The 25,146-nt window shown below is 43.2% G+C and overlaps 1 protein-coding gene across 8 annotated transcripts in view; it reads left to right on the forward strand.

Annotated features, from left to right (window-relative positions):
* The window catches only part of dse (dermatan sulfate epimerase), an 81,497-nt gene that overhangs the window by 18,235 nt on the left and 38,116 nt on the right, over window positions 1-25,146 (forward strand). For 7 of the 8 annotated variants that reach the window (XM_067984707.1, XM_067984699.1, XM_067984703.1 and 4 more), the window contains exon 2: window positions 16,300-16,767. In XM_067984707.1, coding sequence (XP_067840808.1) covers window positions 16,352-16,767 — 416 coding nt within the window. In that variant the 5' untranslated portion in view covers window positions 16,300-16,351. Of the gene's footprint in view, window positions 1-16,299; window positions 16,768-25,146 lie in introns of those variants that run through there. The other variant, XM_067984706.1, reaches the window with a different exon arrangement.

Raw genomic sequence — 25,146 nt, forward strand, 5'->3', positions numbered from 1 at the left:
CAGGATTTTTAAACATTGACAAGTAGGATGGGCAAATTGTCTCTGTAACTTTAAGACAATTTGTTTTATTTCCCTCTTATCCTTATCGCCTGATGTCATTAATACTTGTCTAATACGGTGATGAGAAACATCAGGTTTTATTAAGGAGATACAATAATACCCTGACTGGGTAAACTGCAGATCAACCGATTTTCCAAAATGATTGCCTCGTCGTGTTCCATGTCAAGTTTCATTTTTGCCTTCTTCATGGAAGGTTTACCCAAAAGCATAGGTATCTCACAAGAGACTAGATCCGTACTTCTAAAATGGCTTACTCCAGCTATCTTACATGGAATTACCACTCTCTTGAGTGACCTCAAGGTGTTGTCGTCTCCAAACCTAAAACATGTGGAACTTTTATATTCCTTAACCGTGCGTCAGTCCTCACTGCTTAAATGAATCAAGCTAACATTTTAACCAATGTACCCTGCATACAGTTGAAGTATATTCACTATCTAACACCGCACAATTAAAGGAATCCGCGACTAATACATTCATCACAGGATTAAAACTCCTTGTGGCCAATATAATCTGCTCAGATTCATCATTATCTTCATCCTCTTCCTCAGAACTATTTTCTTTATGCATTATTTCAAAGCATCTCCTGACTGTTCCTTGGGTATTCCTGGAATTCAGTCGCCTGTTATTACTGCCTCAATTTTGTCTTCTGTTGATATAACTGGATTTGCTGTAGTGCTTTCATCATCAATCTGGCTGTCGTTAATCCTTCTATCATATCGATGCCTGTGTCCGGTCTCTTGAAAATTTTGAAACCTGGTCTGGCGCCTGCGTTTAGTATCTGGAACATTTTGAAACCTGGGAACTATCGAATATTCTATTCTTTGTATCATGGCAGAAGACCCCACGTGTTCTATGAAGACTGAAGGGAATGACTGTTTCTTCAGGAATTTTTTTTTAAGACAGCAGACATTTAATCCAACAGAGCTTCCTTTTTCAAAAATTGGATGCCAGTTAGGACCAATTGTCTGTCCATATGAGACACCTTAGCACAATCTCGTAATTTAAATGCTAGTACCGATCCAGGGATTCCCAATTTGAACTTTGTCAACCTTGGTACAGTTTGTTAAAGTCCATGATATACTCTTCCATTGAATGATCATCCGTTTTCCGAAATCTATCAAATGCTGACCAGGCCTCGTAGGCAATTAACAGGTCATCTTTCTTGTAGATTTTATCCAGAAATTCTATTAGAAAGGTAAAACCTTCATCATTATCCAAAAGATCTGCATCCATCTCAGAAAATACCTTACTTCTGATGTTACTTTGTTCAGGAAGTGACAATGCCAAGGCCATGTCTTGTTTTCTCTTTGGTAGAGTAGTAACCTGTGTCCACATATCAACCTCATTCTTCCACTGGTCATACGGTTCAAACTCCGAGAACATCAAAGGGAAATCGTACCTCGACGATTGAAACTTGCTTTCTGCCATTTTCCATAATGGTCACTAGGCTTTCAAGTTTTTACTTTTTATGTCCAAAAAAATTGTAGTTTCCATCCTCCGCCTTTAGGCAATCATTCTCTGCTACCATGTTATAAATTGAATAGCCAGGTGGTGAAGGAAAGAATACTAGAGCCTGGTCTTCATTTGTTTCCAAGCCTTTATTCACACACAGATCAACATTACACACCCTCCTATAAATGGATACCAGAGTCCCTAATTGATACCCACTACCTGAACACAATTAACACTAATTGATATAAATCACATGTACAATTAACATCTAATGTCTGTCTCAGGCGTGCAATCTGGATAATTACACGGCACCCTAACCAATATTGTGTGCGGCGCATGCCCAGCGTGGAATGAGCTCGCCGCATCCCTATTGGACCTCTAAGTGCCCGTTATTCGCATGGAAAATGGGCATTGTACGATCCAATTTCTAGGCCACTGTGTCAAACCAGTTGAATAGGTTTTTTAATGATATTACGCTGTATACATCTCCTCGACTATATTTTGGATATTATAATACAGTATACTGCTATTCCACATGATGTCTCGGGCATAAATTCAAATGTTTTCTAAGTTAGATCTGGCTAGAGCCTTACAAGTTGGATGGAACTCAGGTTGGTTTTCTCTAATGGTCTGTTCAGTTAAACATCATAATCAGGCTGGCCTCAGATGCTACAAGGCCATTGTCATCACACACTCCCTTCTGCCAGCTCCAGCAGATGTCTGCCTATTCACTATTCCATTCAGGTTTTCCTACAACAGTCCCTTCATCTCAGCTTTGGTCTTCCATGAGACCTTTCTTAGTTGGCAACCATCCATCACAATGCAAGGGTACCAATCCTTAACCTTACAGCACATAGCTGGCTTGATCCAGTCTAGTGTGTGTATTGAGGTATCTTTTATTTTAAATGGGTTACTGTGTGTATTAAAATAATGCCAATTGGAAAATCCAGGCTAGAGTTTCCTCCAGTTGCCTTAGTCAGCTGATTACCCTTTAGTGACATAGGAAAGATTTCTCTTGAAATCTATCAGAATGTCTCACTGCTAAATTTAATCAGCTACTGATGTTAACATTTTTGATTCTGTCGCATCTACTCTTAAAACTTACAACTTACAGAGCTATGGGAAAAGAGCAGGGGAGTGGGACTAAACGAATAGCTCTTTCAAAGAGCTGGCACAGGCACGATGGGCCACATGGCCTCCTTCTGTGCTGTATCATTCAATGAACTTCACAGAGCTCACTTTCTCAATGGTTGAGTATCTATTTCCAGTTCCATTGCTTTTTGCTGTAACTCCATGTGAGGATATCTATATCGATGGCTGTGGTCTATTTAGGATGTCACTGAAATCTCCCTCTTTTGCTTTTTTTTTGTGTCAGGACATTTCTCTGCTTAGCAATGCCTTGCCTCAACAACAACCATTTGCATTTATTTATTGCCTTTACTGTAAGCAATAGAAGTAATGAAAATGGATACCAAGTCAGGAGAGAGAGATTGGGAGGGGTGACCAACAGCTTTTTAAAGGTGGAGCGAGAAGTGGAAGGGTTTAAATAAGGAATTCGAAAGAGTAGGACCTAGGAAGTTGAGGACTCTGCCACTGCTGGTGGGGCGAAGGGAGGAGGGGGATGCACAGAAGGCTGAAGTTAGGAGCACAATAGTTAGGATGGGATTTAATACCGGAGAAGATTACTAAGACAGGGTGGGCCTCTTCCTAATTCATTGATCTTTCCTGAAGTGAATGTCATCATTTAATGCCCTCTTCTCTGTAATTCATGCTTCTTGTCTGCCTCTGGTTTCTGCTGTTTACTGCAAAAAATCAGCTTTGCTGGACGTATCCCTAAACCTAGGCTCAGGTTCATGTATACCAATTCTTTGATGGTGCTTATATCTTGATTTTCTAATTCTTTGAGTCGTTTTGGTTTCCTGAAGAGCTTTCGATTGGTCTCAATCATCATTTGTTTGAGTTCTTATCAATTGTTCAGCTGTTAACTAATCATCCTTAATGGACGGTACAGTAATCCTGTCTTCAACCTATTATGTGTCATAATTCTATCTGTTGGTACCGTAATGACTGATTGCATAATCTGTCATCTCTTTAATGGCCCCTTAATCTAATTTTCAGACACAAAATACTTGCATTTATTTAACCATATCATGTTATCAGTATAATGTCTGTTACTTATGCAAACATGCAACTGTTTTGCAGCAACAGCATCCCACAAACAGCAATGAAATAAATGATCAGTTATTCTCATTTTTTAGTGGTATTTCTTTGGGGAGAAATGTTGACTGGGACATTATGAGAACTCCTTGTTCTTTTTACGCAGCAAGTTGTAATGATCTGGCATGCACTGCATGAAAGGGTGGTGGAAGCAGATTCAGTAGTAACTTTCAAAAGGGAATTGGATAAATACTTAGAAAGGAAAAATTTGCAGGGCTATGGGGAAAGAGTAGGGAAGTGGGAATCGTTGGATAGCTCTTTCAAAGAGCTGGCACAGGCACAATGGGCTGAATGGTCTTCTGTGTTGCATGATTCTGTGATTCTTTGAGTAGTACCTGCAGTTTTTAATGTTTAACTGAACAGACAGATGGGACCTCATTTTAAGATCTCATCAAAGGTCAGCACCTCCAACATTGCAGCACTACTTCAGTACTGCAATGGAGCGTCAGCCTAATTTATGCACTGTAGTCCTGATATTTGAATTGAGTACGTAGTCTTTGAACCAGACGTGAGACTCCTACCAACTGAGCCAAGCTGACAACTGGGAAAGTAGACTGTCCCCTTGTCAGCGGTTCGATCACTGCTTTCCCATGTAACAAGCAAGGATCTTCACCAGAAGAATAGTGATTATTCTCTCTTTACAATTCCTTCAGGATTTGGCCCTGTTTGTCTTTTTTATGTGATTCTACCTGGATTGTATGTTCTGTCTTGACATCTGATGTCCTTTGCTTCTTCCCCTGACCCTGGTGATATGACGTAGCAACCTCATGTTTTGTCTTCACCTTTTTTCCTCTTGGGAAAACCCACTTCTTTGACCAAGGCTTTGGTCGCTTCTAATATTGCCTTCTTTGGCTTGGCATCCATTTTTCTGTTAATGGCACTGTATAAATGCAAGTTCTTGTTAGTTTGTGTTATTCTTACATCGATTTATATGTTCAGTTTTTCTGGTGTTTTTAAGCTCCACGCTGGGAGTGAAAATTTGTAATATATGCCCTACATTTTTTTTCCATAAAATTTCCAAAAATATAAATTAAAACTGTAAAACAACAAAACATGGAAAAAGTCCAAATGGTTGGAAATGTTCCGTCTTGGAGACCAGTGAGATTCCAAGCAACCACATCTGCAGTAAGTGTCTGCAGCTCAAGGAACTTCGGCTCAGAGTTGTTGAGCTGGAGTCCGAGCTGCAGACATTGCGATGCATCTGGGATGGGGAGAGTTATCTGGACACTTTGATCCAGGAGGCATCCCTTAGGTTAGGTAGTAGTTTAGATTTGGTCAGTGGTCAGGGACAGGAGGATGTGACTGAGTGTCAAGCAGGTATGGGGATAGGATGCAGTGATGGAGGAGCCTCAGCCTTTGACCTTGTCCAGCAGGTACGAGGGCTAGATACGGTTCTCTGCAGCCGCAGCCAGGAGTCCCGAAGGCTGTGTTGCCTGCCCGGTGCCAGGGATAAGGATATCTCCTCGCGGCTGGAAAAGAACTTGGAGCATGAGGGGGAGGATCCAGTTGTTGTGGTCCACGTAGGAACCAACGACATAAGTAGAACTAGGAATGAGGTTCTGCTGAGGGAGTATGAGGAGCTAGGGTCCAAATTAATAAGCAGAACATCAAAGATGATAATCTCAGGATTACTACCTGAGCCACATGCAAATTGGCATAGGGACAAACAGATCAGAGAGTTAAATGCGTGGCTCAAAGAGTGGTGCAGGAGACAGGGGTTTCAATTAATGGGGCACTGACATCAGTACTGGGGAAAGAGGGAGCTGTTCTGTTGGGACAGGCTCCACTTAAACCGGGCTGGGACCAGCGTCCTGGCGAATCGAGTAACTAGGACTTTAGATAGGTCTTTAAACTAAAAATGGAGAGTGGGGGGGGGGACATTCAGGAGAGGGAAAATTTATAAATCTAGAGAAAAGTCAAGTCTATAGATCAGTGTAGCAATTTGGGTAAACATAAGCAGAATGTGACAGGAAGGGACAGAGAGTTTAAAGGTAATATTGCATCAGTGAATAAAGTCAAATCAGGGAAAAATAGTAAAAAGTTAAAATTAAAGGCACTTTATCTGAATGCACAAAGCATTTGTAACAAGATAGGTGAATTAATGGCACAAACAGAGATAAATGGGTTTGATCTAGTAGCCATCACTGAGATGTGGTTGCAAGGTGACCAAGGTTGGGAACTAAATATTCCAGGGTACTTGACTTTTCGAAAAGGCAGAAGAAATGGAAAAGGAGGGGGTGTAGCCCTGATAATAAAGGATGCCATAGTAGTGAGAAAGGACCTTGGCTCGAAAGATCAGGATGTAGAATCAGTATAGGTGTAGATAAGAAATAACAAGGAGCAGTAAACACTGGTGGGAATAGTTTACAGGCCCCCTAACAGTAGTTATACTGTTGGACAGAGTATTAATCAAGAAATAAGAGGAGCTTGTAACAAAGGTAATACAATAATCATGGGGTCTTCAATCTTCATTGGATGTGATTGCACTAGAGAGGGTGCAGGGGAGATTTATGAGGATGTTGCCAGGACTGGAGAATTTTAGCTATGATGACAAATTGGATAGGCTGGGATTGTTTACCTTGTAACAGAGGAGGCTGAGGGGTGATTTGATTGAGGTGTACAAAATTATGAGGGGCGTAGAGTGGATAAGAAGGACCTATTTCCCTTAGCGGAGGGGGTCAATAACGAGGGGGCATAGATTTAAAATGATTGGTAGAAGGATTAGAGCAGAAATGAGAAAAAAAAATTTCACCCAGAGAGTGGTGGAGGTCTGGAACTCACTGCCTGAGAGGGTGGTAGAGGCACAAACCTCAACTCATTTTAAAAATACCTGGATGTGCACCTGAAGAGCCATGATCTGCAGGGCTACGGACCAAATGCAGGAAAGTGGGATTAAGCCGGGTGGCTCATTTCTTGGCCTGCGCGGACATGATGGGCCAAATGGCCTCCTTCTGTGCTGTAAATTTTCTATGATTCATAGAGACTGGGCAAATCAAATTGGCAAAAGTAGTTTGGAGGACGAGTTCATGGAATGCATTCGAGACAGTTTCCGAGAATACGCTATTTTAGATCTTGGCTTGTGTAATGAGACAGGATTAATTAGTAATTGCATAGTAAAGGATTCTGGGGAAGAGTGATCATAATATGATAGAATTTCACATTGAGTTCAAGAGTGATGTGCTTAAGTTAGAAACTAGAGTTTTAAACTTAAATAAAGCCAATTACGTAAGTATGAGGGGCGAGTTGGCTAAGGTAGATTGGGAAATTAGATTTAAGTGTATGACGGTAGATAAGCAATGGCAAACATTTAAAGAAATATTTCAATATTCTCAACGAATATGCATTCCATTGAGAAATAAAAACACCATGGGAAATGTGATCCATCAGTGACTAAAGAAGTTAAGGATAGTATTAGATTAAAAGAAGAGGCTTATAATGTTGCTAAGAAGAGTAATAAGCCTGAGGATTAGGAGAGTTTTAGAAACCAGCAAAGGATGACCAAAAAATTGATTGAAAAGGGAGAAAATAGAATGAGAGTAAACGAGCAAGAAATATAAAAACAGATTGTAAGTGCTTCTACAAGTATGTAAAAAGGAAGAGAGTAGCTAAAGTAAACATGGGTCCCTTAAAGGCTGAGACAGGAGAAATTATAATGGGGAATAAGGAAATTGCAGAGACATTAAACAAATATCTTGTCCCTGTCTTCACAGTAGAAGACACAAAAAACCCCAGAAATAGTGGAGAACCAAGGGTCTAATGAGAGTGAGGAACTTAAAGTAATTAATATTAGTAACGAAAAAGTAATGGAGAAATAAATGGGACTAAAAGCCGACAAATCCCCTGGACCTGATGGCCTACATCCTAGGGTTCTAAAAGAGGTGGCTGCTGAGATAGTGGTTGCATTGGTTGTGATCTTCCAAAATTCCCTAGATTCTAGAATGGTCCCAGTGGATTGAAAGGTAGCAAATGTAACACAACTATTCAAGAAAGGAGGGAGAGAGAAAAGAGTGAACTACAGACCAGTTAGCCTGACGTAAGTCATCGGGAAAATAGAATCATAGAAAGAATCTTAGAATGTTTACAGCATGGAAGGAGGCCATTCGACCCATCTAGTCCGCGCCAGCTCTATGCAAGAGCAATCCAGCTAGTCCCACTACCCCGCCATAGAATGCTGAAATCCATTATTAAGGACATGGTAAAAGAGCACTTAGAAAATCATATGATTAGGCAGAGTCAACATGGTTTTATGAAAGGGAAATCATGTTTGACAAATCTATTAGTTTTTTGAGAATATAACTAACATGGTAGATAAAGGGGAACCAGTGGATGTAGTATATTTGGATTTTCAAAAGCATTCAATAAGGTGCCACATGAAATGATTTTACACAAGATAAGGGCTCATGGGGTTGGGGGTAATATATTAGCGTTTATAGAGGATTGGTTAACAGACAGAAAACAGAGAGTAGGAACAAACGGGTCATTTTCAGGTTGGCAGGTTGTAACTAGTGGGGTGCCACAAGGATCAGTGCTGGGGCCTGAGCTATTTACAATCTATATTAATGACTTAGATGAAGGGACCGAGTGTAATGTATCCAAGTTTACAGACAATACAAAGCTAAGTGGGGAAGTAAGCTGTGAGGAGGACACAGAGGGCTCGATTTTACCGTCGGGTTTCCTGTGGGTTTCCAGCGGGGGGGCCCCGAAAATCCCGATATCCAGGCACGTGACCGGATCGCGCCACGATCCCGACCACTTCCGGGTTCCCCGATGACGTGCGGGGGTGCGAGCGTAGCCCCCGCTGGTGGGAATCCCGCAGGCAATTAAAGCCAGCGGGATGCCACTTGAGTGCATTTATTTTGCTTGTTCAGGTCATTAACTGACCTGATTAAGGGACTGTGTGTGATTTTGGAGAAACATGGGACTGTTTCACACACTGGGGGAAACAGTCCTAGTTGAACTGGACGTGTTGCAGCCGTCAGCCTGTGGCAGCTGCAAAGGTCCATTTGACAGGGTGGGGGGGGAGACCCTCACCCATTGCAGGAGGCCGCTCTGGCACTTGGGACAAAGTGTGGCCTCCACCACCCACCTCCTGACGGTCAAAGTCACCAACCTGCACACTCACCCCGGGGTCCGGAGACATGTGTCTACCTTGCGGACCCCCTCAGATGTCCATATTGCGGATGGGGGCCGTCGTAGCTGCAGTCATGACCCCCTCGGAGGGAGAACAGCATCACCAGCCTCGCCATCCACGCCGTCCACCTCTGACACATGGAGCTCCACAACAGAGTGCTGTGACACATCCACCTGTACAGCAGGAGGGAGGGCTACCGCAAGAGAGACGCGTCGCAGAGGGCACTACACTCGCCACAGGGTCCACAGACCGAGGCGCAGCTCCCCGGACCTCTCCGAGCAGTAGTGCACACGGAGGCCCAGATTCACTTGACATGTAGTCGTGGAGATCTGCAGCCTCTTTCATGCCGAGCTGCTCCTGGCTGGCCCCAGCACCATCTGCTTACCTGTCGCTGCCAAAGTCACCACTGCCCTCCACAACTTCTCCTCCGCATCCTTCCAGGGTGCAGCCGGGTACACCGCCGATGTCTCTCAGTCGTCTGTGCGGAAGAGCCCTGCAAATACACCTGCACCTACTCTGCAGTGGCACAATGGGTGGCATCAGTGGTGGGTCCTCATAGTGATACCCAGGAGCGGGCATTATTGCACAAAACAGACAGGATTCGCGGAGACATGGCAGTGGTGGTGCCAATATAATGTGTGATGTGAGTTGTTCTGAAATTCAATATAGGTAACACCCATGACAAACCCTCAAACACCCTTGTGCATCCCCTTCATGCTCACGACACGTTTGCCTTATGCTGCCTACTGCACATATGTGATGCATGCCCTGTGGCTGCAGCACAGGTGGTGGCAGGTTGAGTGAGGCTGGCCGTGAGGGAGATGCACGAGAGGGTGAGTATGGGATGGAGCCATGAGATTGTAAGAGGATTGGGTCGCGTGTTAGTGGCAGGATGAGTACTGGCGAGGTGAGTAGGTGGAGGTAAGATGAGGATGGGGTTTGAGTGGGTATGAGGGGTGATGTGACAGAGTAGTGTTGGCGGTGCCGAAGGAGATGTGGGGTGGGGGCAGTGTTGTGGCAGACGGAGTGTAGGAGAATGACTACGTGTTCTCACTGTGGCTGATCTACTGCGGTCATTGGAGCGCCTCCTGCACTGTATGCAGGTGGGCGATATGTTGGTGGTGCAGGTGACCTCCTCTGCCACCTTGAGCCAGGCCTTCTTGGTGGCAGAGGCAGGCCGCTTCCTCCCGCCCGCCGGGGGGAAGAGCTCTGTCCTCCCCCTCCTCCTCATCCCATCTGATGATACCTGGGGTGAGGCATCATTAAACTGGGAGCAGCCTTCCCCCTGGGCTGCTCCATGCTGTAATTTGTTCTATTGGTTGCAGCATCTGTCAGTGGAGGACTGCCCCTTTAACGAGAGAGCCTCCCACTGACAGATCGTACTGCGCATGCGCAGCCCGCCCGACGCGCAGACCAGCAGCGCGGACCCCGGAGGAGCAGGTAAGTGGCTCCAATTAGTGGATTGCCTGCTACGATCGCGCGGGAAACCCACTAATTTCACCGGGCGCGTTGACCACGCTCCCGAAACCCAACCCGCCGGAAACCCGCAGGCCTGCTAAAAACGACCCCAGAGGCTCAAAGGGATATAGACAGGTTAAGTGAGTGGGCAAGAAGGTGGCAGATGGAGTATAATGTGGGGAAATGTGAGGTTATTCACTTTGGTAGGAAGAATAGAAAAACAGAATATTTTTTAAATGGTGAGAAACTATTACATGTTGGTGTTCAGAGGGATTTGGGTGTCCTTGTACACGCAACACAGAAAGTTAACACGCAGGTACGGCAAGCAGTTATGAAGGTAAATGGTATGTCGGCCTTTATTGCAAGAGGATAGGAGTACAACAGTTAAGGAAGTCTTGCTGCAATTGTCCAGGGCTTTGGTGAGAGCACACCTGGTAATCAGGGGGAAAACTCTCCAGTGGCTGGAGTCATACCTAGCACAAAGGAAGATGGTCGTGGTTGTTGGAGGCCAATCATCTCAGCCCCAGGACATTGCTGCAGGAGTTCCTCAGGGCAGTGTCCTAGGTCCAACCATCTTCTGCTGCTTCATCAATGACCTTCCCTCCACCTCAAGGTCAGAAATGGGGATATACGCTGATGATTGCAGTGTTCAGTTCCATTCGCAACCCCTCAGATAATAAAGCAGTCCGTACCCACATGCAGCAAGACCTGGGCAACATCCAGGTTTGGGCTGATAAGTGGCAAGTAACATTCGTGCCAGACAAGTGTCAGGCAATGACCATCTCCAACAAGAGAGAGTCTAACCACCTTCCCTTGACATTCAACGGCATTACCATCGCCAAATCCCCCACCATCAACATCGTGGGGGTCACCATTGACCAGAAACTTAACTGGACCAGCCATATAAATACTGTGGCTACAAGAGCAGGTCAGAGGCTGGGTATTCTGCAGCGAGTGACTCACCTCCTGACTCCCCAAAACCTTTCCACCATCTACAAGGCACAAGTCAGGAGTGTGATGGAATACTCTTCACTTGCCTGGATGAGTGCAGCTCCAACAACACTTAAGAAGCTCGACACCATCCAGGACAAAGCAGCCACCTTGATTGGCACCCCACCCACCACTGTAAACATTCACTCCCTTCACCACTGGCGCACATTGGCTGCAGTGTGTACCATCCACAGGATGCACTGCAGCAACTCACCAAGGCTTCTTTGACAGCACTTCCCAAACCCGTGGCCTCTACCACCTCGAAGGTCAAGGGCAGCAGGCACATGGGAACAATACCACCTGCACGTTCCCCTCCAAGTCACACACCATCCCGACTTGGAAATATATCGCCGTTCCTTCATCGTCGCTGGGACAAAACCCTGGAACTCCCTACCAGCACTGGGAGAACCTTCACCACACGGACTGCAGCAGTTCAAGAAGGCGGCTCACCACCTTCTCCAAGGTCAATTAGGGATGGGCAATCAATGCTGGCCTTGCCAGCGATGCCCACATACCATGAACGAATAAAAAAAAAAGTACAGTTTACAGTTTTGGTCTCCTTACCTAAGGAAGGATATACTTGCCTTTAGAGGTGGTGTAATGAACATTCACTAGATTGATTCCTGGGATGAGAGGGCTGTCCTATGAGGAGAGATTGAGTAGAATGGGTCTATACTCTCTGGAGTTTCGAAGAATGAAAGGTGATCTCATTGAAACATATAAGATTCTGAGAGGGCTTGACAGGGTAATGCGGAGAGGCTGTTCCCCCTGGCAGGAGAGTCTAGAACTAGGGGTCATTTCCTCAGGATGAGGAGACGGCCATTTAGGACTGAGATAAGAAAAAATTTCTTCACCCAGAGGGTTGTGAATCTTTGGAATTCTCTACACCAGAGGGCTGTGAATGCTGTATCATTAAGTATATTCAAGGCTGAGATCGATAGATTTTTGGACACTAAGGGAATCAAGGGATATGGGGATCGGGCGAGAAAGTGGAATTGAGGTCGAAGATCTATCTGATTGAATGCCGGAGCAGGCTCAAGGGGCCGTAAAGCCTACTCCTGCTCCCATTTCTTATGATCTTATGTGTTCCATATGAAGGGTGGGTTTTGTAAATTTGCGTTCCCAATGTTTGGCGTTTGGTGCCAGAATTGTATAATGGGAATTCAGCTGCAGAGGTTGGTGGGTCCTGCATGATTCTCCATCCTTCAAAATTAATGGATAGAAAATTCTGCAGGGTTTGCTGAACTCCCCGCCTGAATTCCTGACATGCACTGACGTGAAGCTCCGTGCTGAAAATGCAGATTCATAAAGTTACTCTATTATACAGTTATAGTTCAAAATAGCGAGATACCACTGTACCTTATTTTGGAAAATGGTCTGGTGACTTTTGACGTAGATCACATCAAAAATGAGCACAGAGTAACCTGAAAATAAACAGATGGCAAAATGATATGTCAAATGTGACAAAAAAATGGCAGTTGGAAAAGTTCATTGAAAATTTCCATTAATTTTGATAAATGGATGTCCATAATGACTGCCATTTGGCAACTGAAAGATGGAAATTTAGACTAAGGGGAAATAAACAGGGCCAGATTGCGCAATCATTGATTGTGGTGGACCATGAGAGACTACATCGGTAATCCAGGTCTTATATTTGAATCACGATGAGTAGAAATGATTATAATATCGCCATATAACAGATTATTTTGGCAGTAAAGAGCTTTCCTTTTTTTATTGAAACTGCTCTGTGTGATATTAGTGAGGAATGGGTTAATATTTTTGTGTGAAATTCCTTTGTCCCCCATTGTAATGAAGTCATAGAATCATAGAAAGCGGTTACAGCACGGAAGGAGGCCATTCAGCCCATCGAGTCCGTGCCGGCTCTATACAAGAGCAATCCAGCTAGTCCCACTCCCCCGCCCTATCCCCGTAGCCCTGCAAATTTTTCCTTTCAAGTACTTATCCAGTTCCCTTTTGAGGGATCTTACAAAGTGCAAAATGGCTGCTGCATTTGCCTATATAACAACAGTCACTACACTTCAAAGTAATTAATTATACATGAAGCCATTTGAAACATTTCTGAGAGATGTATCAAAGAACTATATAAATGCAAGTTCTTCAATTCAAATTTATAGCACACACTTGGCCCAACAGGTCTGTGTCGGTGTTTATGCTCCACACGATGCATCGGGAATAGGGAATTCTGACTTGTTAATTTATAATGCAAGTTGCAAAGTACAAAATGGAAAATTATCAACAAGTGGCATATCCCCCCCTCCCCCCCCCCCCCCCAGATCAATTTTCCTGATCCTAGGCTCCATGAAACATTCAGGTCCCCAGGTGCAAAGGTCAGGATAGAAGGGTGGAGACCAGGACTACCGGAATCCACCCCTTTTACTCTGCCCTAGAATTTCTGGAGCTTTCCAGGAGGGGGGATGGGCAGAGCTTGGCCTGTACCAACGGAGCAATGATAAAGTGGCAGGAGGAGGGTGTTCCGAACCTCCTGTCTCATTTCCTTGTTCAGCCACTTGCTGGGCGCTCTTTGTGCAGGTGGATGTGTCACAGCACTGTGTTGTAGAGCTCCATGTGGACGGCATGGCCGGCCAGACTGGTGATGCTGTTTGTCCTCCTGAGGAGGTCATGACTGCAGCTATGGCGCCCCCCATCCGGAAGATGTACGTTTGAGGGGGTCCGCAAGGTAGGTAAATGTGTCTGCACACTGGAGTTGAGGTTCCAAGTTGGTGAATTTTAGTGTTGGGAGGAGGGTGGTGCAGGTCAAGCTTTGTCCAAAGTGACAGAGTGGCCTCCTGCAATGATTGAGTGTCTCTCCGCGCCCCGCCACACCCAACCTGTCAAATGGACCTCTGAAGCTCCCACAGGCTGGTGGCTGCAACACGTCTGTTTCAACTGGGAGTGTTTTCCCCAGTATGGGAAACACGTTCAGTTGATATGAAAATCCCACCCCTCCTAAAATATCCTCCCAATCAGGTCTGCAAATGACCTGAACTATGTAATAAATTGGTTTAAGTGGGATCCCGCTGTCATTGGGGAACCCGGAAGTGGGCGGGTTGGAGCTGGGCTCCGGACCCGCCCTGGGAATCCCGAATTTTCGGAGCCCCTCCGCCACGAATGCACCCGCTCGGCCATCCTAAAATCAACCCCTATTGATTCTGTGTTTTTAAGGGTTGATCCAAAAACCAGTTAATTGCTGTTTCACACTGAAATTTACTGCTTATTAAAGTCATACTAACCATATATTTACAGTCAGCCTCATTCGAGTCAAGTTAAACTATCACAACTGCACAGTGGTACCAGAGATGTGAGCATCAGTGAGAGCCCCGTGCAGGATGGATAATCACAGCTAAGCATAGCTCATGGACTCTGAGGTCCACCCTTTTTCACATTATAATCTGCCAAAGTCCATCTGTCCCAACCTGTACTACTCAACATTATTCTTTAGTTTGGTCTGGCACAATAATACATTTTAAAAAGTTCACACAAAGGAGCATTTGGAAGCTGTCTAAAATGAAAGCATTACGTCAGAGATCATGACCAAACTGAAATACTTCAATCACGTTTCTTGATCCAGTGCATCAGCTAATCTGTTATTATATACGGTTGGATATGTACACTTAGCAGTGTTAATTCAAAAGATAATTAATGCAGACATACAGATAATCAACAACTTTATTACATATGAGGTTAAATATTTAAAGCTCATAGGCAAATTTTATGTTCTTGCTTCTAATTTTTAATAAAAGAATGCACAACTTGAAAAAGCAGATCCTTTATTTTTTTTAAATTGCAATTGAGGTGGAATACATTAATATGTGTAACATATTTACCTTCTTCTGCCTTCCACAAACTAACGCTCCTGCCTATGAGGAATCATTTTATACGAAGGTCAACAGTGAAATCTCCACCGGATCTGGTCACAGAGTGTATCCGTATGGAACAATGGAACCAAGCAGTTTCATTTCTACATGATGCTTTAGAGCTGGGACTCTCTAAACCTGTGCCAGTGGAGAACATAGCAAAACTCAGCTCATATTCGTTCATGGAGCAAATCAAAGCTGTAAAATTAGATATTTACAATAAACTGTATTGTACAATATTTACAATAAACAGGCATTGGTTAATAGTGGATGACTCTCGGTGAATTACAAGGCACTGAATAGACAGTGATTCGATCAAGATACTTATGTAATGTTACAAACTGTGACAAGTGCTGTGCACATTTGTGCCGTGATGTTTTGGGTTTTTGTGTTAGATACTTGGATTCCGTGTTACAGGTCACTCCATAAGTGGACCTCACACACCCTATGAACCAGACTTTGTCTCTATTGGCCCAATATCTAGGTAAATGTAGTGAGATCCCAGATCACAGTGCAGCGCCCAGAACTGGACACAATAGTCTAGTTGTGGCCGAATCAGTGTTTTATAAAGATTCATCATAACCTCCTTGCTTTTGTACTTTATGCCTCTATTTATAAAGCCCAGGATCCCTTATGCTTTTCTAACCGCCTTCTCAACCTGCCCTGCCGCTCTCAATGATTTGTGCACATATACCCCCCCACCCCCGATCTCTCTATTCCTGCACCCCTTTTAGAATTGTACCCTTTAGTTTATATTGCCTCTCCTCATTCTTCCTACTGAAATGTATCGCTTCGCACTGATTTGTAATGTTTGTGTTAATGATGTGGAATTTCTGTACATTTGCAGGGTTTTATGGTTCACTTCAACTCCCCTCCCTCCTCTCCCAAATTTCTCCCTCGCTCTCCTGAAATCACTGACTCATGCTGGATAACCTGCCGTAGCTGCCAGCTACCCTCCGGTATTTTCCTCATGTCTGAGCCTTGGCAATGAATGTTGGGAGTCTATTTGAACATGGGTGGCACCACAACTGTACCCAATCCTGCCCTCACCTGACATCCACACATGTGGACTTGTAGCAGTAATTCTGTTTTCTAATGAGTGCTTTCTTTTTCCAGAGTTATTGAAGATGATTTGGTCAGAAGTCGGTTTTGGGGAGCTGATGCCACAATGAAGACATACACACATGGAGTACCAGCTGTATTTTTCATAAATTTGTTCTGCTCCCTATTGGCACACACTGTAAATGAAAAATCTGGTGGTAGCATCCATTTTATGAATGGGAATTACGATGGTCACCCCATGCTGTACTTTGGTAAAGGAGATGTGGAGGATCTGCGGCTCAAGGCGAAGAGTACTCACTGGCACATTGCGAACAGGATTAGGGACGCAGTGCAGATCATGCTATCAAGTCCAAGGGAGTATCTACCTCCCTGGGATCCTAAACATTTTAGTGCCCGCTGGAATGAAATCTATGGCAACAACCTGGGAGTACTGGCTATGTTCTGTGTACTGTTTCCTGAAAGAACTGACGCTGTGGAGTTTGCCATGGACTACATGGAGAGGATGGCATCTCAGCCTAGTTGGTAGATTTTTGTCTTGTTTTTCTAAAGCATGTGTTTCTGTAAAGGCACAAAAACAAATGTAAAGCTCAGCTTTAGTAGCGTTTGATCTGCTGTTACAGTGCACTCTCGGAATTTTCTTCCCCGCATAGTAAAAGAAAATCAACATTGTCAATAATAGTTTTGAGTTGACATCAGTTTATTTTTTATTCACATATTTAAAGTTTTCTTTAATAATTCAGAATTACCACAGGTCATTCTTCAGCTGGGAAGATAGGCAGATTTATGGTAGGCCTTAGTGATGCTGATATCATTTTTAACTTGCGTAGGGTTGCCAATCCTGCAGGATTGTTCTGGAATCTCCAGGAATTAAACATCAATCTCTAGATTGCTGCGAGCAACCTGGGAGAAAAATCATAGAGGTATTAAAAAAAAATTGTATTTTTTTCATTTACTTTGAACATTTTTGTTTATTAGTTATAAAAATATTTGATATGAGAAAAAAGTTGTTTTAATTGACAAGTTAAGAATCATTCACTCATGTAATGAAGAGTCAGTTCTCTTTTCAATTGGTGTGGAAAGGCAGTAGTCACGAGGATGGGCATGATGGGCGACCAGTGGCAGGATGGGAGGTCATGTGATGAAACCTCCAGGAATATGTTCAACCATAGTTGGCAACCCTACTTATTGGGTGTGTATTTACTTTAAGGCAAAATAGTAGGTGAAACATCAATCTTTGGAAGATTCTCTGCTATTACCAGGCCACAAGCTTGTGAATGGTAGGTTATACTCGTGAGAAAGAGCTTGCATTGATAAAGTGCCTTTCTTCAGGGCATCCCAGAAAGCTTCACTGCCATTGAATTATTTTTGAAGTGTAGTCACTTGCTTTGTAAATACGGAAACCAATTTGCATGCAGCAAAGTCCCATGACTAACAGATGAGGTAAATGACCACATAATCTGTTTTTGGAGATGTTATTTGTGGGATAAGTGTTGGCCAGGGCACCAAGATAACTCACCTACTCTAGTTCAAATAGTGCCATCTTTGACTTCCACCCGAACAGGCAGACAGAGCCATAGTTTAATATCTCATCTGAAAGACAGCACCTCCAACAATGTAGTATTCAGTGAAGTATTAACCTAGATTATGTGTTAAGTGGGGCTTGAACTCATGGCCCTCTGGTTCAGAGGTAAGAGTGCTATCACTGGGCCGGGCTAATAGTTTTATTATTGATGGCAGTCATGACTTCAGTGTGGCAAAGTAAATTATTTCTCTGAATGTGTCATGACCCTCTTGAAGAGAGAAAAGAGAGTTTGGGGTACTCCAGTTGCCAGCTGCTGTGTTTTCTTGGCCATTGCTGACATTTGCCATTCCTCCAAAAGCAAAGTCAAAAGGCACAGTTTCTGCCTCCAATACTGGGAAGCATGTTGATAAATAGGGTCTTGTTCAGATCAAGCTTTAAATATTTGTGATGTTTTTATGGGAGCAGAATCATGATTTCATTCAGATGTAATTGGCTATTTATAAATGAGCTATTAATGGACTGGAATATATGATAGTAAATGCTGTATAAAGTAAATCTGAAATACTACTATTAAGCTGAATCATGGCACTAGGTCAAAGGGGGGCAGGTTAAGATTATTGAAAGGCAAATTTAGGACTTAAGAAGTTGTTGTGGAATGGACTTTCAGGTAGGGTAATGGAGACTAAAAACCTAGAGTCATTCAAGAAGCAGTCGGATGCTATGATGTAGGAGTTCTAGACTTGTTCTAGATGAATGTTAAGATAGGCCAAATGGCTTTCCCCATCTTTAATCTATTTTGAGAGCATCTACTGCACCAGTGTGGGTACTGTCAATTTAGTCCAATTGTCCCTGTACCCTTGTACAACAATTACTGATCAGTGTCAAATTATTGATAGTTTCAGGCTATGAACTAAATATAAAACTAGGAATTAGGATGATCCCCCGCCCCCCCCCCCCCCCCCCAACTCATTCAGGATCTTTGTAGCTAGCAGAAGTTAGGTACTTTCATCTAATCAAGTCTGAGTTAAGATGAACCTAGTTTATATAAATGAAAGAACGCATGTCGACTCACTGCAATGGGCTTCATTTGTTTAATTGCTTAGCTTTAGTGCATCTGAGTTGTAAAGCACGGATAGCGCACATAAAGCCAGTCACTGGAAATTAGGCTCTGTATAATTCTTAATTTATAAATGACAAACATTGTAAATCTTCGAAAATATCTGATCTATTTCTGACCAGTTTCTTCATTATAGAATCAAGTACAATGGAAACACTTATCGAATAGCCAGGGATCTTATATTGGGACACCAGTGTTTCCTGTGCAACCTGTATGGATGACAGTGCAGCACTGTGTCCTTACATTTAAGAATATGGCAGGAGGCTGGCACTTGGGTGCCAGAGGAGGAGATGCTGGTGCGCTGTGTATGCAGTCATGCTCTTTTCCCCTCAGTTTAACAGGTTGCACCATGAGCTGAATTTCAGTTCTTGTGAAGAGAAAAAAATAAAAGACCTGACTTGTTCTAGCTAGTGAGCTTTTTCCTCACAGGTAGGGGAAGAGGACAATATATGTATGACAGAAATTGTTCCACTCTGAGACAGTTATGTGGGTCCTTTCCTCCTTTTCAAGAAATACTTCTCTCCTCACCCCATCAACTGATGAGAAATTGCCAAGTTTAGTCTCAATAATGAACAGTAGAGTGAAACTGTAGCCTAAATGTTCATATAAAAGAACTAAATGTAATAAATATTTTACTTTATGAACTTCTAAACTTAAACTGAACCGATCACAAAAATGCTCTCACATTTCTTGTTTTTTATTGTTTCACTTCCTATTCTGTGCTGTAGGTGCATCTTGGGTTTCCCCATATAATTCAACTATGAAGGCAGTTTGTGACTCAACCACATGGACTAGATAGACACCAGGTTTGATCAATATGGGTGCTACAACTGACCTCAGCATTCCTGGGTTGGTAGGGGGAGGGGGGTGGGGGAGGGAGATATGGAAATAATCAGGGTTTCTGGTCTGGATTGCTATCCAGCAATCCTGTTGGAAGTATGCATGTGTGGATATTGAGTGAGTTTGAGCATGACTTTGATGTCTCGTGTAATCAAATAGTTCAGAGCTTTCATTGTTCAGACTCATATGAAGAACGACACCTGACGACACCTGGTTACAGAGGGTGGCCAAGACTTGTGCAACTAACCCAGTGCAGTGTCAACATCTTTTTAAGAGAGGAGCAAGTGAGGGGGAAGAAATTGAAGTAAAGCAATGTTCAGTAAATGATCTGTTTTACATTTTTTAAAATGTGCAGCATATTCATGAAAAAATAGTTGGCAATGCTATTCTTTATTATTTCCAAGTTCTCAGCAAAACAGTGATATACATTACACTGAAGGGCATCATTGCATGACTTGCTCGTGATGTCTTCTGACAAAAACAATACACTCGTCTCCGGTCTCCAACCAAAATAAATAGAACTTTTCCAGGAAGACAGTGCCTATCAAAACTCATTTCAACTTTTTTTTTTGAATGCAAAAATAGAACTAATTAGAAAAGGGAAGATTGAATTTTGAGTTCAGACAAGCCTCATGTTTTCCAGACGCTGTAATAAATTTGATCCGGCTGTAAGACAAAGCAGATATTAGTGGCACTTTGCATGTTATTCAGAGTCCAGTACCTTTTTTGCCAGTGTTAAAGCAGATTGAATTCCTTCTAGATTGCCTGAAGCTTTTATTGGTGATTATCTTTAGTAAAATCAATTAAATGATCTATCTAGGTTAATTCTGTAACATTAAACTGGCGCAATTCAGCGGATATTGTTAAAGGAGATGGTAAGAATTTATAGATTACCTCCATTGATTTGATTTAGGTTTTTCTTTTTAAAAATCTTTTAAAATATTCAGCTTGGTTATTTCTAGTAATTCCGGGTGTGTTGCAGATGCCTTCTCGGGTTCATTGGCGTCAGTCGCTCCCGTAAGCATATCCATGTTCCTTACCCTCCAAAGTTGACACGCACTGCCCAGAACTTACTTATCCAATAGCATAACCCAAGAGATATAACAATGCATCCCCCTTGACATAGGAACTGGATATCATGGCCCCAGTATTTACGGGGAGGGTGCGGGGGATCTGAAACCCGGCAAGGGGGGGACATGGAGGTCCTGCCAATATTAACGGCAGGAACTCATTTACATTTTCTTCTTCCTTTTCCCACCTGGCAGTCTGCCAAATTGACAGGCTGGCCGGCTGCTGGGCAGGAAAACTAGCGGCAGGAGGATGCAACAGGGGACAGTTGGGCCCAGGAGGCATGAGATCTGAGCTTGTGGGGTGGGGGGGTGGTCAGAGCCCGGCAGGAGGCTCAGGATCAGAGTTAGGTGGGGGCGGTTGCCGATCACCAAAAGAGAGGTCGAAAGCTTCTTTGAGGGGCCGGTTGGAGCACTCCTGCTCCTCCTGGCCCACAGGGAGTGCTATAAAAAGCACTAACGTGCTGGAGCCAGCAGCGCTCTCCTCCATTAAGCTGCCGGGTTTCCCAGCCCTGGGAAATCCAGCCGGCAACTGTTCAATTTACATCAGGCACCCAGCTGCACTGTGGGAACCTGATTCAAATATAATAATGAAGTATTCTGCCTCTTCAAGATGGGACACAAGTACTCTATTCAACCCGCCGCCATAAAAATGGCGGCAGGCACGTACGCGGCGGGTTGGGGACACGTTCCCCAATTTTTAATTTTTAACCCACCCTCTCCTGCCTGTTGGCGGGTAGGTTTAATAGCATGGCCCATGTCTTTCACACGTGACTTATGCATTCTTATTCAATCTTTCAATAGGTGGACTGTTTAAACTTCAGTGAGATGAGGCCAGAAAGAGTCATTAAGATGTTTTATTTCTCAGACAGCAAGTGAACATACAGAGCAACAGTTACGATCAGACTTTCTTAATCAATGCAACTTGTTTTCATATAATACTACAAAATAATGAACACGCTACACTTCCCCACATTAGTGAGTTGTCTTGCTTGACTAAAACAAAATAATTTCAAACTACCCTGATTGTCAGTGTGTGCTTCTGGCCCTATTTTATCTCCCTGTGTTCATAATCAGAGAGGGGGCCAAACCAGATAACCCCAGCCTAGCACCAAGATCAGGCACTTCCCAATGCAATGGGTGTGATGTATTTATCAATTTATAGAGACAGGCTAACAAATTGCATATTGTTTTCAGTCTTTGGGGAAACAACTTCAGTGATTAGCTTGCTTTTTAACATTTTTAACCATCTTTTCATGGTGCTTTTTTAAAATTTGAGTGAAACCCCACACTTAAATACAACTCTTTTCCAAATCATTTTTTTTTCAAGAAACGGTCAAAAATCTCAATGTGACCCATCGCATTCAGTAAGGGGTGCAGTGGAGCCAATGTGCTGAGGTAATGTCAGCTAGCAGGATTTCAATGGAGCGTGTCTGCTTCATAATATTGCTTTTGCAAACTGATCATAGGTGCTGTGTTTCCCTTTTGGTCTCACTTTCAGTCTTTGTGGCTTTAGCAAATACTCAGCACAAACCGACAGATTAAAAAGAGACTTCTGCTGACACCAGTGTTAACCTCATCCATGAGCGTCTGTCCACCTGTCCACTGAAGAAACTGGTTGGCATGTGGAACTCCATCGGTTAGCCTGGTCATAAGTGGACTAAGCATCAACACCTGATCGCAAGGGGACATTGACCAGTAAAATAGTGTCAAAAGAAAGAACTTGCACTTATATAGAGAGTGCTTTTCACAACCTCAGAATTTCCCAAAATGCTTTATTGACAATTAATTACTTTTGAATTCACTTTTTATGTAGGAAGATGCCAGTTTCCAGAATACTAGAAACATGGCTGAGGTTACGAACTTTGACTCAGTAGAAAGCAGAACTGTGAAGTATTGAGGGAAATGCTCTGTCAATGACTGGGCCCTAGCCAGACCAACTGTATTAAAGTACTGGCAGTTATGGCAAAGAGCAATTAGTTGCGGCTGATGCTCATTTTTAAATGGAAACCCCTTGTACATGAAAAATGATCCCCTCATCACTAGCCAAGTAAATATTTAAAGTTGGATGCCTGTAGACCTATAGTGGATTAAGGAAGTCTGCACAAATGAGGGATACTTAACCCTGTGCAGACCCACAAGCTGGACAGTGTTCAAAATGTGATAAGGTGAGCAAGCACAACACCAGCTGTGATCCCTAGAGCCCAAACCTATCCTCATCAGCTGAAAGTTACAATTGTTAATAGGCCAGTCAGTGTTGTCGGGAGCCATGAAAAAACCTGGATGCCTGAAGGTTTGCACGTGTCCAATGCAGGTAGCAGAATAAGGTAGGCAGCGATAGCTGATGTGTATGATGAGTGGCTGGTACTCAGGAACTTGTATCCCCAGTAGGTCACATCAGATGATTTATGAAAACTGTAATCTGAGAAAACCAAGACATACATGAAATCCAGGAGAAAGACTTTTTAGAGGAACTACTAGTGGGTTCTGCTCTGGACTGAATCAAGTAGCACCAGTCATTCAGTAGTGATGAACTTTCATAGCTTTAGGTGAGTCAGCCTTGGCTCGGTGTTAACACTTTTGTCACTGAGTCCAAAGATTGTGCATTCAAATCACACTGCAGAGATTTGAGCACATGATCTAGGTTGCCATTTCGGTGTTGTACTGAGGGATTGCTGCACTGTTGGAGGTGCTATCTTTTGGATGAATTTTTAAACCGAAGTCCTGTCTGCCCTCTCAGATGATTGCAATAGATCCCATGGTACTTTTCGAAGAAGAATAGGGGAGTTGTCCCAGTGTTCTGGCCAATATTTACCCCTTAACCAACATCATTAAAACAGATTATCTCATTTGTGAGGCCTCGCAAATTGGCTGCCACGTTTCCCTACATTATAAGTGAATAGACTTCAAAATACTTCATTGGCTGTGAAGCACTTTGGGACATCCTCAGGTCATGAAAGGTTCTATATAAGTGCAAGTTTGTTCTTTAATCCAAGCTCACTGTTCTTTTACCACCAATATGGCCATGCTGAGTTATTGATTTTCTTCAGTTATTATTAGGACAATTGAGCTACATTTTCTGATAACTATGGGAAGAAGTGCACTGGCAGTGGGAAGCACTACACCGTGCTCCATGAATATTGCATTTGAGTATGCATGAAACTCTGCCTTAGCAATCTTCATACAGTGAGAGAAGTCAAAAGATATATTTAATTCAGCATCCACTGGGCCAGTGAAAGCTCTTGTTAAAATTATAGCTATTATTATTAATAGTGTGCTTTCACATACACAGTGGATACTGTGGTAACCCCATCTTCATTGTAGTCTCTTGCTGGAGAGCAAGAAAGATAAAATGTGTCAGACCTATGTAATTGGGAAGCAAGAGCACAGTTTATATGGACAAGCACATGTACAGAATGAATTTGTGCATTGCACAGAGCCACATGGAAAAATAGGCCCTCCATTAGTGTGTGATTACACTAGATGGGAAGGCAGGAGATTGCGATCTTGTGTTAGAATCCTGCTAAATGCATAGGTGATGGGTGGGGAGTTCTAGGAGTCAACACTTTGGAAAGACAGTTATACAGACATTGTATGAAGCTTTACTACTGTATTCTGTGCAGCCTTTTTTTTGATATACTTCAGAATATTGAAGTGCGGTTGTATCAACTCTTGTAGTCCAGGGTTAAACATAGAGGTCTGACTTCAGCACTTTCAAACTTGTGATGCTACTCTGGTCATGATGTGACAGAGGGTTGATAGCGAGCCATATTTCTCATTGTTGTAGCATTCAGCAGGCTAACTCTATTCACATCAATGGCGAGTGAAATTGGTCTCCGCTAGTTGTGCGAAACGGGCTCATAGTGAATCAGCAGCCAGTTTTGCGCTATACGCATCGACCAATTTCACCCCCGTGCTCTTTAGTTTCAGTGTAAATTAATTGTGAAAACTGATTTATGGCATGTATTGGCTTACAGCGACACAGCGATCGTAACGCAGCCTCTGATACAATGCACACTGTGCATGATTCCTTCACTAATGGAGAAACTAAATAAAACAGTTTTATAGAGACAGGATGTTTAAAGCTGTTGAAGTAATGGGATCATAATTTCAATGTTCTACCTTACTTACCTTTCCAACATGTCCCCTTCCACCACGGTTTCGCATGGAGGAGCATATATATTGATTAATATTGTAGAATCATAGAAGTTTACAACATGGAAACAGGCCCTTCGGCCCAACATGTCCATGTCACCCAGTTTATACCACTAAGCTAGTCCCAGTAGCCTGCACTTGGCCCATAACCCTCTATACCCATCTTACCCATGTAACTATCCAAATGCTTTTTAAAAGAC

The sequence above is a fragment of the Heptranchias perlo genome, chromosome 5 (genome assembly GCF_035084215.1).
Source record: "Heptranchias perlo isolate sHepPer1 chromosome 5, sHepPer1.hap1, whole genome shotgun sequence".
NCBI lineage: Eukaryota > Metazoa > Chordata > Chondrichthyes > Hexanchiformes > Hexanchidae > Heptranchias > Heptranchias perlo.